Source organism: Melanostigma gelatinosum (assembly GCF_949748355.1).
Source record: "Melanostigma gelatinosum genome assembly, chromosome: 21".
NCBI classification, from domain to species: Eukaryota; Metazoa; Chordata; class Actinopteri; order Perciformes; family Zoarcidae; genus Melanostigma; species Melanostigma gelatinosum.
The window spans coordinates 4,258,963-4,278,068 of record NC_136654.1 but is presented as its reverse complement, the minus strand read 5'-3'; the positions used below and the strand labels follow the sequence as shown (position 1 = coordinate 4,278,068).

Here is a 19,106-nt window from a genome sequence, read left to right as displayed (position 1 = left end):
TGAGTACTTTTTAACAGCAGGAAGACTTTTTACTCATGCATGTAAAATATATGTCAAGAGGATGTCAAGCTTAGATATAATCACGGGTATTCTATACATTTACCACAGCCGGAAAAACTCCATATCAGAGAAAGGTGTGTACTGATGCTCAGTTCAATGAACAATATCTCCACCATTCTGTACTTTTGGGGATTAGATTTATTTTGCTCAGATTCGGCTGCCCCAGTCCTCACTGGAATGCCTTAAAACCACATTCCCATTTCGGATCAACAGTCTTGATCCGCAGGAATGGACATGAAAAGCTCCACACTGAGGTCTCAAAATATTGGCATGGTGAAATGGTGCCATGCTGAAACCATTCCGTCAAAAAACTGCTGTGCCAAATCCCGTCAGAGATGGACCTGACGGGGAGGACTGTGTAAATGACAGCACAGAGATATACGGCTACATTTCATTTTTAATGTACATTTGAAGTCAACTTCAAGTTTGCATGGAAATCAGCAGACTGTACTGTAGACTTTTGTGATATTTTAGCAGCATACCACGCTTTGTTCCTAAGACCCCCGTAGCAGAGAGGGGCCAAGAAACTAGAGACGGAGGAATGTTTTCTGGCCGAACTGTTTGTCCGCGTCCCCCCGGGGATCAACAGCCCAGACCGCAGAGGAGCTGCCGCGCTGGTTGCGCACAAAGACGCACAGTGTCTTTCGCCGCCGGTGTTGTGCCAAAATGCGTTTCCCCTTGAAAGAAACCTGTGACGGTGAGTAAAAAGTGCTCTCCGTCGCCTCTGAATGCTTTTACCAGAAATGACCCAACATTTTTTTCATATTTTCCCACATTATATTGATGTTATTCTGTGCGTAATGCTGGTTTAATTCAGTCATTATGACAAAAACCTGCAATAGTATCTAAGCTGGAAAAAAATGCCAGCCTTGTATTTGTTTTGCAATTCATTAATTACAAAACATGAAGTGTTCAGTCTGATCAAATTACAAAATGGCTAAAATGCGCAAAATAAAACCAGCTTGTCCATGACAAACATCTGATTATTTACAGTAAGGAATCATTTTTACGCGGACTCACCGTGCTCTGGTCAGTGTTCCGTCCAGCTGTTGGTCGTCTACTGGCCGCTGACTCTCTCACGGTCTCTGCTCCTTTCTCCTGCTCTTCCCCCGGCTGTCCCCCATCCAAAACAAACTCAGTTTATCCCTTCATTCACTCCCCCCCCCCCCTCTCCAACACAAACGCACACCTTTTACCTCCCACCTCTCGGGTCCGCGCAACGCTCCGCTGAGCCTGTTAAAGGGATAGTTCACGTCAAAATGATAAAAGGTATCTAGACATTTTAACTCGCAATGCCTGTTTCATCTTCTCTGAAGGTGGAAGCTCTTTTATTCTACATGAAAAAATAAAAGAAATACACAGAGTCAAGGTTTGTTTGATTAGTTATATTTGTGACAGGGCTTTCAGTACACATTACCAACATATCAGGTAAATAAACAATACACATGCAGTCCATACGGTGCATGTTAAAGGCCATGAAAGTGTCTCTCTTAAATGCTCCATCATTACGCCAACACGTAAACACTATAAGAGGTAAAACCAGCAGCTGAACTTCAAGTCAAATATAAGAGCACTTCTTTTCAATAAGACTGATTATGGATCACAAAAAAACAAGAAAAGAAACATCAGCTTTAAGTGATTCTGGTCCCCTGAGCTCTGCAGTGTCAGCTCAGTGCACGGTGATGCACACACACACACACACACACACACACACGCTGTGTGTTCAGGCTGATGGGTGAGCGTGCAGTGCTCTCCTGCATGCAGCCCATTCCTGCTCAGTCCGATGCACACAGCGCCCTGACTCGACTGGCCCTGAGGAGCAGCGGTGTGATGATTGCCATCGAACAGGCTGTACTAAAAAGGTTGTCAAAGAAAACCACCTATCAGGGGAACGGAACAATAAAGTCAGCCCTTCATTTTTCACTAATTTATTTGGATGAATAGATTGTAGTTCTTCTGTTCAGTGTGATTTACATGAATAACTGGCCTTCCTATTTCTGTCTCAGCTCTCCATAAAGGCGTGTTCACAGCAACAAATAAAGTATCTAAAAATACAGAAAATCTCTAGCTGTGATTTTAATCACTCTGATTATCTGCCATTCTTTCACCAAACTTACAGTACAACTTCTAACTTCATCAAGACCTGGAAATAACATGTAATAACCTGTAAACCCGGACATTTCCCTCAGCGGTAGGGACCCTGTCTGAAGAAGATGTTCTGTAAACAGTGACAATACTAAAGGTGCCAGCTTGACGTTGCCTTGTGTTAGCTCCACTCCAGCTTACAATCAGTTCTTTACACATTAACCCAAACGTTACCTTTTGGGTATTATTTCTCTCTTTATTTTCTATAAAAATATAAGTCACAAGCATTAGTAGAAAAAATTAAAACTAAGACATTCTGCACGGTTTTTGCCTTCATAAAATATACAAATCAGCAATGGCGATGCATTAAGTGTCTGTCTGAGTCCCTTCTTCAAGTGTAAAGCGTCCCTGTTGTTTGTGTTAGTGAAGACGGTAAAGTCAGTACAGTGTGTGTGTGTCCCAGTGTTGGTTATCAGTGTTGGCCGTGGCACTTCTTCTCCAGCGTGGAGCTCAGCCTCTCACTGGCACTGCTGCAGGACTCCAGCGCTCTGCTGTTCCTGAAGATTCACAAAAGACAAAACAGGTTTTTAAACAGGTTACAAACGGTTCTTCACTGCGTTTGTTCACATTTGACTGACGGGTAAATGTGAAGATGTAAAGGATCCTACTTGGACATGAAGGTGTGAAGCAGCGAGGCGTGGTGCTGAGAGAAGTAGTCCTGCTGGATGGCGTGCTCCAAACACAGCAGCTGACCTGGGACCAGCGACACCTTTTTCATCTTCCCCTCTCCCTGAAACACACAACAGACAAGTAAAAACCCAAATGAACTGCTTTCTCTATCAATAATAGCATTTCATATCAAATTGTGATGGGTTTTCTGAAGGGAATCTGGTGCTTGGAAACACAAAGTTCCTTGTTGTAGCTTTAATGTGCAGAACTTTTATGAGATTTGAGTCGCACAAGTTCTGTTTTCAGATTCTTTGGAGAGACGGGGTTGGGGGGGGGGGCTGCTGCAGCTGCATCATACCTTGAGGAGTCCCATCATGACCAGCAGCGAGGAGAGGAAGCAGTACGCCTGGAAAGCTGAGCCAGAGAGGAGCTTCCTCAACACGCCATCTGTGAGACACAGCGATGCAGGTGATTAAATGAGACGGCATCAGCAACGTTATATTTCAACCACAAGTGGAACACTTCATAAGAAGCGGCGTCTTATTCACCGATCGTTTCGAGGACAGCCGACTTGGTCTCTGGTTCCTCGCTGTACAAAGAAGCGATTTTCAGGAGGACTTCAGCGGCCTTGTGTGGGTCGGATGCATCCACCTGGTGAGGAAAGGGAAGAGTTGATAGAGCAGATTATATCCGGTCTGTGTTTGCACACCTAGCCTAGCAGACTAAACATCCAAAAAGGATAATATTTAATATTAAGTAATATTTATTTTTAGATTCCTACCTGTTGTTGGAGGCTCGTCCTCATCTCTCCCAGCTGAAGGAGCCTCTCTGCTGAGGGGCAGCAGAGGAAAGACATGATCTCTGCCTGAGGGTGGACACAAAGTCACGATAAACAACAACATCATCAGTTCAGCAATGAACAATATGCAGCGTGCATTCCGTGTCGTCTTACTGGGCTCTGAGGTTTTGTAGGACTGTCGTCTTTTCTTGTTATTCCATTTTCCTTCACATTGTCACTGTCCTCTTCGTCCTCTTCACTGCAGTCACTGGCATCATCATCATCATCATCAGGCTCTCCCTCATCATCACTACAGTGAAGTCAAAATAACATTTGTTTCGATTAACAAGCTGATCAGAGATAAGTTGTGTTTTGTTTTTTGTACTGAAAAGCATCGGAAAGAGATTCCCTGGATCACTTAACCTCACACTAACGTGTGTGTGTGTGTGTGTGTGTGTTACCTGAGTGATGCCAGCATGCCTCCTTTGTCCATGTTTTCCATCGCTTCCCTCAAAGCCTCACAGCCCTCCTCCCCCAAACTGTTACCTGTAAGAGTCGCATACAAGAGTAACCCGGTGTATCATCAACTTATTCTTATTGTGACTGCCATGAGAACCATCATGTAACTGCTCCTTCTACACGGGAGCCGTCCCACAGTCGGCGTACCGTTCAGATCCACTTTCTCCATGTCAGGTTTGTCCACGACGGCCTGAGCAACCACCAGAGCTGCTGCCTCTGTGATCTCCCCGAAGGACAGATTGAGCTCCTGAAAACCAGGGAGCACTTTAAATCAGCCTGGCGACGAGGCAGACGCAGACAGAGGACTGAACTTTGATGGTGAACAGACCTTGAGGATCGGCAGTCCCTCTGTGAGGACGGCGGCGAGGGCGATGGCTCCTTCAGAGCGGACCAGACAGTCTCCGAAGTTGATCACCTGTACATTCCTCAGGTGCCTCAGAGCCTGCATGGCCGACAGGAGAAAACCGTTTGGCTCAAACGTATCTTTTCTCTACTTATAATGAATGTGAGAACAGGCCTCACCTGTGCCATGGCCAGCGTTCCCCTCTTGGTGAAGGTGTTGTCGTTGAAGTTGAGGACGCGGAGCTCCGGGTTGTGCCGCATGGCTGAAGCCAACGCCATCACGCCTGCGTGGTTGATACCATTCTGGGGCATGTGGACTTCTTCCAGGCTGCCCATCAGCTTACATGGAGAAAAAAAAGAGGAGGAGTCTAAGATTTTAAATACACAGTGACACAGAACAGAAAAAAAACTGCAAATCCTTTAGATGCTGGAACTAGGAAATGTTTGGCAATTTTGCTTGATTAATCACTATTAACAATTAACCAAAACTCAGTTATCTCTTGCAGTGTTTTCCCCCAATTATCACATTTGGGGGGGGGGAGATTACTTTCTACCTGAAAGGCCTTGGCCAGGGCGCTGGCTCCTTCGTTCTCCAGGCGGTTCCTCCCTGCGACGAACACTCTCAGTTTGAGTGGAGCTCCGTGCGCTGACGACTGTCTGTGGCCGTCAATCAGAGCTTCAGCCAGGATCTACACAAAGCGCACAGCAAAGTGGTTCATTGTAAATCTGGAGAACTTTCCAGATTTCCAGTTTGTGTGGGGAGATGATAAAAGTCTCATTTGGGAGGTGGGTGAGTGATTTACGGTGCTGGGTCGAACAAACTCACCTTTCCTCCTCCGATCCCCATGCCGCAGTTGTTTAGCCTCAGCTCCTGCAGAGTGTGGCAGGAAGGGCTCTTCAGCAGCTGTTCGATTCCCTTCACACCATCCGGCCCAAAGGCGTTGTCGCTCAGGTCCAACTCGGTCAGCCTGGCCCCCGCACTCATCAACGCACCGCCCAGAGACCTCTGATGAACACACAGAGACGACGTGTGACGCATGCATGTTCTTAGCGTGTTACTAAACGTCATCACGACTCAAATACAGATAAATCTGTGTCTGTATTTCTCACCAGGGCTGTTGGGATTTCAGAGCGCAACCTTCCGGTGAACATGTCACTCCAATAGCATCTCTGAAAGACACAAAGATCTTTTTAACAGAAAGAAAACAGCGAAGTGACTACAAACGGGGTACAGGAGGAACTCCAGCGCGAGTACCTGGAGCAGGTCTTTGCTCTCCAGAGCCTTGGCTATGGCCCGGGCCGCATCCACTCCCACCGTGTTCCCCTCCAGACGCAGAGCTCTCAGACCCGGGTACTGCTCCATCTCACGGACCAGATCCTCCACTGAAAGCACAGAGAGAACAGGTGGTCAGGTCTGAGGAGGAAGCATCCACCAGCCCTCTCATGTAGAGGGTACACAGCGGCGAATGAAAGAAGGAAACTAAGTGGACCCGTTTGAAATCTGACCTGATTCTGCGTTGTCCAGCTTCAGACCCAAGTCTTTATAGCTCAGCTCTCCATCCCCGACGTGGGTCCTGGAAAGCGCATCAGCCAGCTGAGCGATGTCATCTGAGGCCATGGTTGACTCTCTAGAAACATCCAGAAGTCAGGCGTTAAGAGAGAAGGATCACATTTTCGTAACTCTACCGACACATAACTGAGCAGAAGTACAGTGGCAATGACGTATTCGATGACGGTGGATAACGCGACATTATGTACAGATAATTGTCTGACGACAACAGCACTCATGGTGACGTTAGCTCTTTAGCCTCGTCGGCGCTAACAAGTAGAAGTGCGCAACATCATGAAAGTTAAACTAAAACGAAGTGACTGAGAGTGCGGACTTCATGAACGGTATCCTCGTGCCTCTCGGTCAGTGTATCGTGTCGTATTAGGCATGACGCGCTCACTGAAGCACTAACTGTTAAACCTTACCACAAAGACGTAATTTCCAAGGAAACGATGGCGAACACACGGCGCTCTTCCGTGCCGCGCGCCGGTTGCTCAACCAGCGTGACGTCACGCTGCACCCGGTTTCTTTTTCGTCGATTCTGTTTAAGTCGGTTTAAATTGATCTACACTGTTCTACCGCCATCTGCTGGAAAAACCCCGAACTATTTCACTCATTTCACTCTAATATTGTTCAACCTACTTTTTTTTGTCCCTATATCAAGTGGGCAAAGGTTTCTCCATCTTGGCCAACTACCACATTAAAATGCTGTTTGAACATGATTACATCTGTACCACTGATAAGGGTAATTCTGGTCATTTGGTGGTAACATTTTTAGTCAAGTATTTTATTGTTATTACTGCTTTAATTCCACCACATTCCAAAACTAAGGCTAACCAGAGCAGTGACTGTTTCTGCTGCCCTCTAGTGGCCACACTTCTCCTGGAAACTTGTTGCAATGCTGCACTCTAAACAGAAACAGCTAGCAGTGAGCTAGCTAGCGTTAGCTAATATTGATTCAGTATCCAGCAGCAGTCGTAGCGCAGAGAAACTCGTGCTCCGTCCACACACCAATGACAGGCACACTAAATGTACAGATATGCGCCTGGACATTGACTGATATCTGGCTTTGTATTCCGGACTTTGTCGCCACTGCTCTGTGAAGCTCTCTCTGATCTGAAGCTGTAACTTGACTCGCGGTGAGTTGTCGTGATAAGTGAGGGCTTTGGCTGTTAGCTGGGGCTCCATTAGTAAATTAAGTTAGCTAACTAACTAACAGGTAGCTAGTTAACACTGGGTTACAAACAGTGTATCCACATATGTCAACGCAACACTAATTAAAATCAAAACAATGCACGTGACATAAAACAGAATAAACATTTTTTTAATGCTGTTTTTTTTTAACGCTAGCTAAGCTAAGTTGCAGTGATTAGCAGCTTGGCTGAGTGAGAAGCGTTCACGTCAAGTTAGCGTTAGCTCGCTAATCCTAACTACCGGTGACTAAACCACGGCAGCGTTGACGGTAACTACACGTTGTGTATTTTACCTTCATCGCTGTCGGTGAATAGTTTTGGGGGTTGATGACCGATAAGCCTGCATGTCACGCGATGGCTAACGTGATCATTTCCCTAACATCGTTATGGCTAACGGTTAAACTGTGTAGCTAACGTTCACATGCCCCCCTCCCAAAAAATGTCCACCATCAATAGGTGGAATACTGGCGAACCGTGTCATCCACAAATTAATGAAATACTATCGATAACCACCAGCCGTCTTCACCGTGAGCTTTGCCCGCTGTTTGTTTACGCAAGTCCGATGATTGCTCAGGCCTGCTCGTCCAGGGCGAATATCACGTTAGTTATTGAGCAGGTTTTGCAAAGGTTTTTAAACGTTTGCAGAATAGATACTTCGCCATCAAATGTGTGGATGTATTGACCGCGTCGTTAGCTGTTGACGCTGTTGTGCAAAAAGTCGAGTTTTAAACAAGTCAACCTTGTGTTAACCCTCAGGCGATGGATCCTGATCGTCAGAAACGCAGAGAGGAAATTCAGAAAGCCATGAGCTTCATTCAGTAAGTACACGAGTAAAATGTCCATTTAATGCCTCCTTTACGACGAATCAGTATCATGAGCAACGTTCACACCCCTTGGAGAGCATTGACAGCCCTCTCGTGCTCTCTGTCCACAGGTCATCACTGCCTTTCCCAGAGCCAGAGAGCTATGAGGTTTGCATTCATCCTTTTAATCCCAGTTATCATTCAATTTTTTATCATCAATTTGTTCATACACTCCTTTCATCACGATCATACTCACGTTTTGTTGAGTGTTTGTCTGTATCTAGATGTAGATTTGATCTCAGACATTGTGATTTGTTAGTTTATTTCTTTTCTTGTTTCCCATTTTTGTGTCTTTTTTGTTTTAGTTTTTTTCTGTCTTTTTTTTTTTGTGTGTGTGTTTTTTTCTGTGTGTCTTTCTGACCATCACATTTCACATTTTATTATTTTTTATGTCGCTCCGTCTCTCACCCTCTCTTTGATCTCTTTCTACAACTTCCCTTCAGGCGTTTGTGATCCAGTTGGTATGCAACTTGCTGGACGAGGGCAATTCTTGCTTCCGTGATGGGGACTGTCGTCAAGCGACCCAGCAGTACGGAGAGGGAGTCAGTGTGGCACGCTACGCTCAGGCCGAGGCCCTCGTCATCCCGCACGAGCTGCTGGAGAGCCTGTATGTCAACAGGGCCGCCGCCAGCTACCAGACGGTGAGAGGGAAGAGGGAATATGGAATGATTTAACTCGTGTGGTCTCTTTATGTTCTGTATGAAATGAACATATCTTCTTAAATTCCAATGCCTCTCCAGCTCTTACTGTGTGTTTTTGTTCTGTGGGCCTCAGAGGGAGTATGAGCGCGGTGTTCAGGACTGTGACAGCGCACTGTGTGTGTCAGAAGGCAGTCGCAGGGCTTTGTACCGCAAAGCCATCTGTCTGAGGGAGCTGGGACGAATCCGGGAGGCCTACGAGTGTGGAACTAAATGTCTACTCACAGCGCCGCACGTATGTCATCAACACTGAAATATGAATAGGAATTATCTTTTCCCCAAAAATCATTTTAAGGATCTAGTTCAGAAAATGAGTTAGTGGAGTTGATAAGTGCTTAAGTTAATGCAGATTTTGAATAGAATCTTGAAATTCAGTGTCAGTATACGTATTGAATTATGACTTCATACCTTAAAGTGAATGAAAGTTATTCTTGGTAAGTGGGACCTCTTCTTGTGATTCATCTTCCAGGACCGGCAGGTGAATGACCTGGCTCAGGATCTGGCCAGTAAACTAGGCCTGAAGGGCCGCAAGGCTTACGTCAGCCCTCAAACGGAGTCCACAGCCACAGAAGGGGAGAGTCACGGGGAGACTTCCCCACCCACGGGAGAGGTGGGTGCTGTTGTCGCAGTCTAGAGTTACTTACTTGGCGACTGAATGAGAGACGAATCATCTCTGTTATTGCTCTCTTTTTCTCAGATGTCCTCCAATGGGCTGGAATCTCTGGGTGACATGGGACCAGGTATGAGCAACCTGCACACCTTGAACATGTCTCTTCCTACCCAGACTCCCATCTATTTACCATATTCATTTTCTTAACACCGCCGCTTTTTTTCGTCCCCCTCAGCGGACCAGTCCAACGCGCAGTGCATCCCTGCTCCTTTGGCCACGCCCATCCCAGTCAGTGATGACCCGTCGACCCCAGTGTCCCCGTGCACTGACCTGTCGGAGAGCCCCAGCAGCCAAGGCCTGCCCCCCATGCCGTACTCCGTCCCTGTGTCGGAGCACATGGAAGAATGCAGCAGCAGCGTCAAGGACGAGCTGGACAGTCTGCTGGATTGCATCCCCAAAAAAGTCAGTGAGGTGAGTGAAGGACAGATGGGCGAAGAAATCCTGAATAGGATCCTCAGCATGTTTTGTTTTTTTCGGGCTGACTTCACCTGGTAGGTCCTCTACATTAGCTAATGCTGGTCTCTGTTTGTCTCCTGGGACAGAGTCCAGTCCAGGGTGCGATCCCCACCAACCTTCCCAATACGGCAGTGGGCCTCCGGCCGCCGTACTCCCCAAACCTTCCAGCCTCGTCACCCCAGCTCACCCCAACCTTCTTCAGCTCCTCTGTCAGTGACATGCCCCCACTGGAGCCCTACTCGCCGCTGGGCCAGCGGGACCAGGTCTCCACCCAGGCGCAGGACGCACTGGGAGGCTTCCCCACAGGGACCACGGATGGAGAAGGGAAGGCAGGAATCGCTGCTGGCGGGCTGGACTCGTTGTCTGAGTATACTCTCCCTGGTGAGCAAAGAGTCTATCGTACTGTTCATTTTAAAAAAGGAAGCATGCCAGCTATAATGTAAATAAGTCTACATAGAACTGAAGTAGTACACACATTTTGACCCAGTGCAATGTGTTAGCTTGCTCTTGCGTAGTTACCAGAGCACAGCTCCGAGGCCTGACATGTGCACCAGCAGCAGGCAGTGTGAGTCAGCACCATTACAACATGGTGTCTGACATCAGTGTCCTTGTGTCTGTGGTCTTCAGGGGGGCGAATGTGTCACAGCTTCATCCCTGGAATGCGTAACCACAGTGCTGCACATGCAGTGAGTAACGCTCACACACACACACACATTAGCATCATCTCTTGCAGGACAAACATGGGAGTGTTAATGGTGTCGTGTTTTATGAATTAGCAGCCATTCCTAACTATGCCGCAAAGTGGCCTTCGTGTTTAACGTCACATCTGTGTTTCCCTTTTTCTTTTTTCAGAACGGTCCTGCAGGAACCAACCTGTCTCTGCTCTCCAGGAATCCCCTGGCAGTCACACATGAGTTTCGGCAGGCCTGTCATGCCTGTTACAGCCGAATAGGTTGGTTCACGCTGACTCTCTTACTCACCTTTGACCAGCTAGCCCCCTCCCCTTTTAAAAAAAACAGAAATGTACAGTGGGAAGTTACAGCTTTGCCGTCTCTGTTAGCGAAATATCTAGACACTGTTTTTAAGGCTCAGCCTCTATCGCTGACCAGTATTAATTGCAACATCATTTACACCTGAACTACCGGTAGTTATTTCTTGTTTCACAGGGTAATTAACCTTCTCGTTCCTCCTCTTCCTCGTAGGTCCCCGAGTGATGGACTACAAGTATCAGCCGGAGGCAGCACACCGCTGCAAAAGGGACGTGCTTCTGTGCCGCCTCAAAAACACAGATGACCCAACGTGGAAGAGGATCCGGCCAAGGCCCGCACGGAACAACTTCCTGGGGGCATTTGTACTCTGTAAAGGTACGTATTCACTATGAATACGATACTTGAATGGATGTTGGAGATGGAATAAAGATGAAATAAACAAAGCCCCGACAACCAAAATGAGTTGGAACTACGGCAAAAAATGTGTTTGTATTCTGTTGGAACATTTTCTCTGCTCGGGTCCCACAGAGGTGCAGGAGCGTCAGGAGTGCCAGTATGGGGAGAACTGTACGTTTGCTTACTGCCAGGAGGAGATCGACGTGTGGACCCAGGAGAGGAAGGGCGCGCTGAGCCGAGAGCTGCTGTTCGACCCGCTGGGCAGCACAGAGAGACGGGCGCTCAGCGTCACCAGACTGCTGCAGCTCCACATGGGCATGTTCATGTTCCTCTGTGAGGTGAGACCCCGGTGGTTTGTGTTCCTCTTCTTCTTTTTGGTCACTAAAGACCTGCACCGGTGGGAGCATTTGAACAAGACGTGGACTTACATGCATCTCTTTCCGCTTTACGACAGGAATGTTTTGACAGTAAGCCTCGCATCATCAGCAAGCGCAGCAAAGACAACTTGGCGGTCTGCTCAAACCTCACAGCTCGACACCCGTTCGACGACAACAAGTGAGTGAAACGGAGTTTCTGTCTTTATTTTGCTCCAAAAAGTCTCAGTTAGGTTTGATAACAGTGTGAGGAATAATAGTGTGTGTGCACCGAGGGGATAAATACACTCAAAATGTAATTTCATTTAGCCCCATAACAATTCTCTGACTGCTCTGGTGTATCTGCCACAGGTGCCTGGTGCACGTGGTGAGGTCGGCCAATGTGCGCTACAGTAAGGTGCGTCCCCTGCACCCTCTCTGCCAGTTTGACGTGTGTCGCCACGAGGTTCGCTATGGCTGCCAGCGCGAGGACAGCTGCTCCTTCGCTCACTCCGTCATAGAGCTCAAATGCTGGGTCCTGCAGCAGGATACAGGTCGGGAGAACACGCGCACCAGTTGTCTTTTCAATTATTTAAAAGCTATTGTGAATGGAAAGGAAACACATTTAGCCCCGAACTGTAACAAAATGTGTTCCGCTACATAATGTATGCTGTATTTCACTATGAACACGGTGTTTAGGTAAGTAAGTGAAGGTTTTTTTCCCAGAGCTGCTCCCTAATTTGTCCTTTAGGTATCACCCACGAAGAGATGGTGCAGGAGTCCAAGAGACATTGGCAAAGGCTGGAGCAGAACGCACAGAAGCAGCAGAAGGTGAGACAGGAAAGGGAACTGAGACAGTTGGACACCCTGCACTTGGTTTTCTTCTTACACATGGCAACCAGCCAGGAACATCACGTGTCGAGCACAATGAGCACGGAAGTTCATGCTATCTCCCCCCAAAGATCCTGCTTTACCCATCCTATATTTATGTGTAAAAGAAGCCGATATTTTTATCGTATTCTGGCAAAACACGGGTGAAGCCAAATTAGATTAGTCTGCTTTATCAACGTTAACTTCTCATTTCTCTTTCAGCCTATCCACATCCCGCATCCAAGCAGCAGCATGTCTGCAGGAGGGGTGGGGGGAATGGGAGGCGGAGGAGACGGCATTGGTGGGGGTGGGGTGGGCCCAGTGGGCGGGTTGGGGATGGGAGGATTGGGGATGGGAGGGATGGGAGGATTGGGCGCCGGGATGGGCAGAGGGCGCCCCCTCAACCTGAAAATGAAGTTTGTGTGCGGCCAGTGCTGGAGAGAAGGACAGGTCAACGAGCCCGACAAGAACCTCAAGTACTGCACCGCCAAAGCACGGCACAGGTGAGGCCTGTCTCGAACGCGTACATGCCAGCGCCACCACGTGTGTCCCGTGAAGCTCAGCAATGCGACACAGTGTTTTCCAGTCCGATCCTTAAGGCTGACTGTGCAGTTTGCGTTGTCCCAGACTTTGATTTGTGCGTACAATCAGCTGCTGACATCACAGCAGTGGTTGTTAGAGTAGCGGCAGAGTTGTATGCCAAAAGACAAACTGACAATCTTGGCTTTTGTTTCGTTGCTGCTGCTCTTTTTAAGGCTTCGGGTCCGTTAACCGTTGTTGTGTTTTTGTCTCTTTGTGTCTTTAGCTGGACGAAGGAGCGTCGGGTTCTGCTGGTGAAATCCTTTGAGAAGAAGAAGTGGGTTGTTGTTCGGCCTCTGCCCTTCTCCCGCACCTATCCACAGCAATACGACGTGAGTACTTCTGCACTCTTTTCTCTTCAACGCCCTTCACCCCTCTCACATGGCGAGTTCAGCTGACTCTGGTTTTTGCCCTGAGGATGTTGTCGTGAATCTCCTTACCTCTGTGTCTCATTTTCTCTTGCTGCCGGTGTGTCTTTGACACCGTCAACTGAGTTAAACAACACATTAATTGTACGATTACCATATTCAAATTACAAGAGCGACTTATGCAACTCTTACAACAACAACAAGGTGACATTTTCACAATTTAGAGGGATGAACTGGCTAAATGAACAGAGTAGGAACCTCTGTTGCAATGCTGTCAGGTTCAGTCTGTAAAATCTTTGTCTGTGTCTCATCCAGATGTGTGTGCACGTGATGAAGCAGAAGAAGTGCCACTATATTGGGAACTGCTCATTTGCTCACAGTCTGGAGGAGAGGGATGTCTGGACGTACATGAAGAACAACAGCTGTGAGCTCCTGCGTCCATCTTCAAGCACAGCGTTTTGAGAACCGTGCATCCGGAGCTGTTGACGACAGCACACAAAAGAGCGGTGGTGCGTTTAGATGTAGATTTAATCGTCACGCTTCTCTTTCTCTCACCTCCCTCCTCTGCAGTGAGAGACATGCAGCAGATGTACGAACTGTGGCTGCAGCTCACCAACCAGAGCAGACGCACGGACAGCTCGGTTGTGAACCCGCCCGCAGAGGAGAAGCAGGTCACCATCACGGCAGATTACGCGGAAAGCATGGTGAGCGGTTATAACATTGTTATAGGCAATTAAACCTGCCGCCCCTCTTTTCAGTGGCTTATCAGGTGAATATGGCATTGATTTCCTCCATTGATGTGTCAGGAAAATGTAATAACGATGATTTTTATGCGTTTTGAATGTAGTGATATAGTGAAAAAGCACAATAGCATTTGTGGACACGTATATAAAAAGGCTTGGAGGCTTTTGCGTGTTTATAGTAACTGACTGCATTCCCGTTTGCTCAGTTGACCGCGACGATGCTTATCGTTTCAGGGAGGCCGGCGGCTCTCAGACGGTGACGATCTCTGAGAGTTGCAAGTGTTGACTGATCGCCGCTGAGCTGCACACAGAGATGGAGAGAGACGGGTCTGCCACACCAGCTGCAACTCAACCGTCTGTCATGTCGCCAGTCTGACCTCCTGTAACATCTCGCCAGCAATGTCAGAGAAGATGGACACGCAGCTAAATGGTTGAGCCCCCCCCACACACACACACACACAAATACAAACACTTCCACACAGCACATGACACACAAATCACAGGCACCGCTCAATGCAAAGGGAACGCTTTGTGAGGGATAATATCGGACTTTTTGTTTTAGTAGGAAGCTTCAGTTACACCCGCAGCAGATACTGCAGAAATTCCACAGACACCTAGTTTTGCTCTGACTAAAAAGAATAAACTAGTATTCCCTAGTGCTCTTTGGACTATCTGTGTCCACCAGGCGCCACTTTCTTTTTCTTTTCTTTTTTTTGTTAAAATCCTCGCAGCACTGAGACAAGTCTTGGGTGGGCGCGCTGGTCGCAGCCCTTTAAATTTCACTCGGTGATGATTTAAAACGAAATTTTGACTTTGGAGTGCGAAGCCCACAATGCTGTCAATGGCAACAGAGAAACTGAGGAGAGTTGTAAAAAAAAAAAAGAGATTCTAAGTGGACACTCCTCGATAAGCTGCCCAACAACCAAATCCCTCTCTGCTTCCTTCACGGGAGTATCACGAGAAGGGTCAAAATAGCTTTCTGGAGATTCCTGATTTTGAGTCATTTTATTTTTTTTTCCAAGGCGAGTTGCTCTTCCTTGTTATATTGTCTGCCATATTGGTAGAACGCTATGAATGTAATGCCTGCATGGGCCTTTAAAACTAGGAAATTAGTCATTTAAAACGTTGTTGTGGAATGTATGCAAGTATACTTGCATGCCCCAAAACAAACTTGTGCAACATGACGGCCCTCCCCTCTATAGATATAAGACGTGGAATCAAACCGACACGCTCGTCACATGATAACCTTGCAGTGGGAGTCAGCCGGTCTCCAGGGGAGGTGGGTGTTCATCAACTAACCACCTGTGGCTAATGTACCCCATCATGTACGACAGAGATGTGAAGCGGGTGTAGGAGGGTGACGGAGAGAAGCGACTGCAGCACGGCGTCCTGGCTGGAGCTGCTCTCAGCATTAGATCAGTTCACACCGCAGATGCCCATTTCAGAAATGATGACCTCACTCGGACTGAAGCACAGTCAAAATACTGCCCGCGCAGAAGACTAAAAAAGATCATTTAAAGGTTGAAAAGCTGCGTAAAAAATGAAGGAATATTAAGAATGTATGTTTCTGCGGTTGATTGTGAGAATATTTCAGATCATTTGAAAGTAAGGGCATGTTGCCACTCCTTCAGTTGAACTGGGGTCATTGTTTCACGGATAAAAACAAACAGTTGTGCCCCAACAGCCTTCAGATGGAATCAGTGTTCCTCATGTGCAGCCATTTGTTATGTTCCTGATGGCTATCAGTCGCTCCTAATATTAACCTTTTCATTGTGAGAAAGCTGTTGGCCTGAGACGGGGAAACCATTCTCACCACATGTTGTGCCTATAAACAACACGTACACACACACACACACACACACCATCTTATTCTAGCCGTTAACGTGGACGGAGACACGATGGCGATACGTCTATATTCAGATACATATACACGCATATTATACATATTTACAAATAATGGTATACTACTAATAATAATTGATAACTTAGCGGTTAAGCTTAATAAATATATAACCTGAAAACCTGTATTGATTACATAGAAGGACTTCTTGTTATTGAGGTATTGCTATATGTATCACTGAACTAGATGACTATAGTGTTTTTTGTTTGATACGATTCTTTTCATTTTGTCATTTTTTCCTTCTGTGTGGGTTGTTCCAGACGGGGTTTGTTTGTTCGGTAAATCTTGACACTGAGAGCAATCGAGTGAGCCCAACTTGAGAGGGTTTTTATTTTTTCCTTTGTTCACAAGTTCAGCAGCTAAACTGGATCCACAGCATGTGGCGGTGTTGCTGTCCTGCAATGTGTGGGTCAAAAGCTGCACTTTATATTTCAAGCCTTCATCTAATGTTCCTGTCCGGAGTGACCTCGGCGCAATGCAAAAGACAACAACAAGCGGCTTCAATTCCCCCAAACACTGACGCGACACTCGACCAGAACGTCGGCGTCGATCGGAGCAGAACGCGTGAAGACGAGATATTTTATTTAACCGTTGAACCACGATGTGAGAGTGGTTCTTTTGTGGTATTTCATTTGTCTGCAGTCGGTGTATAAATAGAAAATATAGAAACGGTTTTGACGCCACAGCCTACAGTGTCTTAAAACTAACTTAATGCCCGTGCAGTCAGAATCTAGACTGCCGGCCCAGCCTGGGCTTAATCCTAAACAGCAGATCTAAGGTCAGATTAGCTGGACACTCGTCAGTTTTTTTTTTTTGGGGGGGGGGGGGATTGTTGATAATGAGCCCTTGTCTGGAACAGCCCAGGTATTAGCTTCTTTGAGGGATCGTATAACTATTACTCCTAGTATTATGATGAATATGATGATGATGATAATGATTGCTATCTATTGACTATTTCTATTTCTTCTCTATATGCTATTGATATATGTATGTTTATTGCAATGTATAACTCTCTTTATATATGTATCCATGTATGAATATAATAATTAACAGTAAATATGCGTCTGTATGCAGCAGGGCACAGCTGTGTGTCTGGGAGGCAGTGAGCAGAAGACGTCCAGCTTCTGATATCTAATGTAAGGCGTTTAAATTTGAACTGATTCGCCGAGCACAGACGGATACGGAAACAAAAGCATACATAGTAGTCTATATACTCCTGTGTAGCGCCTTATTCAATATACTACACCTATAAGATGATACATACCGCTATTGTATTCCCATGCTTACTATCGACAGTATATGATACCTGATACCTATTATAATACTTAGACACCCTTATGAGGTCATTTAGATAAGAGATGGTGGAGCTTTTCTTCAGTTAGTTTTCTTCCTGTGGCTGTGTGAGGGTTTTTCTGTGCTCGTTAATGTGTTCCCATCTGTTGTTTTCGGGGTGTTTTAAAAAGGACAAGTTGTTAGTTGAGAGCCGCACACTCAAATGCTCTCTGTCGTTCATTAGTTGTCCGTTCAGGATATTCCCAAAGCAGCTGGGATGGAAAGATAACATCACCCATATGCCAAAACGTTTGTCTTTGGTAAATAACCACAAGGTGGAATTTTATTTAAAACTTATAATTGGCTGCATTAAATAGGGTTGTAGTGCTCAGAACTACAATATTTACAGAGGCTACAGTACAAGAAACCTCCGACACATGCAGGCCCTTTCATTGCCGTTCATTCTACTGTAACAATTAAGGGATTATTCCCAGTGTGTGTGTGTGTGGGGGGGCTGAGCATGCAGACATAGTGGTCCTGCCCTCTGATAACGATTGCGTCACTTGATTCCCAGCGCCAACACACACCTGCACAGCCACACAAAAAAAACAACTTAATTTATCGGTTTTCAATCATTTAGAAAATATCGGTTCTTTGAATTGTTTTTCAACAACTCTGATGATGAAACCAGGGTTGTAAAGAAGTGGAAAAAACAAGGCCTCTTTTTGTACTCTAGTTTTACATTTTGTTTTATGTTTTGTCTTCTTGACTTTGTTTTCTCTTTTCTCCTCCCTGGTTGGAAGTTCATGATCCCATAAGTGGACCAAATCTCTTGAAAGCATTTAATAAACAGACTCTTTTAGAAAATAAGTGTGGTTTTGTTTTTCTTTCATTTATTGAAGATCACAATCTGGTCAAATTGTAATAAAAAATGAACTAATGAGCATATTTATAAAGGGTTGGTTTCAGGGTCAAGTCACAGAAAACACATTTCACATCTGACATGGACATAAAACCGCTGCTATAACAGCCGTCACTGGACTAGAGCAAAAATATAAATTATTATAAAATATAAAGTAATATTCTACTGTTCTAATGGCATATTCCAGTAATATGGAAGTGAATGGAATGAATTATTTGTGGGGATCAAAACATAAACATTAATATTCGGCAGTGCTGCATAGAATCGATAAATCACTCCAATGCATTCTCTGAGTTTCTATTGTTAAACTATCACCTCTAAATATCATGCAATATAACAATGACAGCTTCTTCCTCTTTTACAGTTATCTACACAAACTATGGATTGAAGATGTTTTTTCTATTTTTTGGTCTGACTTTGAGGTCAGTTAATCTTTTTTTATGTCTACAATAGTCTTACATATAGAGTGTTGCACGTGACCATCCACTAAATAGGTTATTTGTAGGTTTTGTGCATTTCATTTCAAAGACTTTTTTTCCTCAGAGGACATGACTTATCAAGTTAAAAAACCTATTTTCTTTAAATAGTATAATCCTCGCAGGTGTGTCAGTTCGTTGTGCTGACTCGTTGGTCTGTCAGGCACGCGCAAGTGGAAATGAGCCATTCTTAATTGTAACTAGATTCACCTGTGCTCTCCCTGCCCCAAGTCAAAAGGACTGCTGTGCGAAGTGCACGTGTTATCCTCATACACACGTGCGTTATCTAGCCTACACTCAAATTCCCATGGTGCATTATGAGATGCAACTCTTCGATAAGAAGATAAACTCTTGTA

The 19,106-nt window shown here is 45.9% G+C and overlaps 2 protein-coding genes across 3 annotated transcripts; one reads left to right on the top strand and one right to left on the bottom strand.

The window, feature by feature from the left end:
* Nucleotides 1–1,562: 1,562 nt before the first annotated feature.
* LOC306795004 (ran GTPase-activating protein 1-like) lies at nt 1,563–8,000 on the bottom strand. Of its 2 annotated transcripts, none has more exons than XM_079293322.1 (16): nt 7,935–8,000; nt 5,960–6,081; nt 5,709–5,836; nt 5,564–5,623; nt 5,280–5,459; nt 5,008–5,142; nt 4,634–4,792; nt 4,440–4,553; nt 4,259–4,358; nt 4,054–4,138; nt 3,767–3,902; nt 3,596–3,679; nt 3,363–3,465; nt 3,173–3,261; nt 2,814–2,935; nt 1,563–2,702 (listed from the first exon to the last, which is right to left on the bottom strand). In XM_079293322.1, exons 2-16 carry the CDS (start codon nt 6,069–6,071, stop codon nt 2,618–2,620), a joined length of 1,692 nt encoding a protein of 563 aa, XP_079149448.1. In that variant the 5' UTR covers nt 6,072–6,081; nt 7,935–8,000; the 3' UTR covers nt 1,563–2,617. The 2 variants fall into 2 exon arrangements, with proteins under 2 accessions (XP_079149448.1, XP_079149447.1); XM_079293321.1 differs by lacking the exon at nt 7,935–8,000 and adding an exon at nt 6,428–6,510.
* On the top strand, nt 6,990–17,565 carry zc3h7bb (zinc finger CCCH-type containing 7Bb). The gene is made up of 21 exons (XM_079293320.1): nt 6,990–7,141; nt 7,952–8,013; nt 8,130–8,166; nt 8,502–8,699; nt 8,833–8,991; nt 9,226–9,366; nt 9,454–9,496; nt 9,602–9,837; nt 9,969–10,263; nt 10,510–10,568; nt 10,735–10,834; nt 11,085–11,246; nt 11,400–11,605; nt 11,722–11,822; nt 11,993–12,174; nt 12,372–12,451; nt 12,713–12,993; nt 13,296–13,401; nt 13,753–13,861; nt 14,008–14,141; nt 14,415–17,565. The coding sequence occupies exons 2-21, from the start codon at nt 7,955–7,957 to the stop codon at nt 14,448–14,450; spliced, it is 2,724 nt and encodes a 907-aa protein (XP_079149446.1). The 5' UTR covers nt 6,990–7,141; nt 7,952–7,954; the 3' UTR covers nt 14,451–17,565.
* Nucleotides 17,566–19,106: the final 1,541 nt, after the last annotated feature.

What these genes read in the sequence shown, in the direction of transcription:
- LOC306795004 (XM_079293322.1), bottom strand. Translation starts at nt 6,071, where the DNA reads ATGGCCTCAGATGACATCGCTCAGCTGGCTGATGCGCTTTCCAGGACC. An exon ending in CCCTGGCCAAGGCCTTTCAG is followed by an intron (nt 4,793 to 5,007) that starts GTAGAAAGTAAT and finishes TCTCCATGTAAG; the next exon opens with CTGATGGGCAGCCTGGAAGA. An exon ending in AGGGACTGCCGATCCTCAAG is followed by an intron (nt 4,359 to 4,439) that starts GTCTGTTCACCA and finishes CCTGGTTTTCAG; the next exon opens with GAGCTCAATCTGTCCTTCGG.
- zc3h7bb (XM_079293320.1), top strand. Translation starts at nt 7,955, where the DNA reads ATGGATCCTGATCGTCAGAAACGCAGAGAGGAAATTCAGAAAGCCATG. An exon ending in CAGAGCCAGAGAGCTATGAG is followed by an intron (nt 8,167 to 8,501) that starts GTTTGCATTCAT and finishes ACTTCCCTTCAG; the next exon opens with GCGTTTGTGATCCAGTTGGT. An exon ending in CCTATCCACAGCAATACGAC is followed by an intron (nt 13,402 to 13,752) that starts GTGAGTACTTCT and finishes TGTCTCATCCAG; the next exon opens with ATGTGTGTGCACGTGATGAA.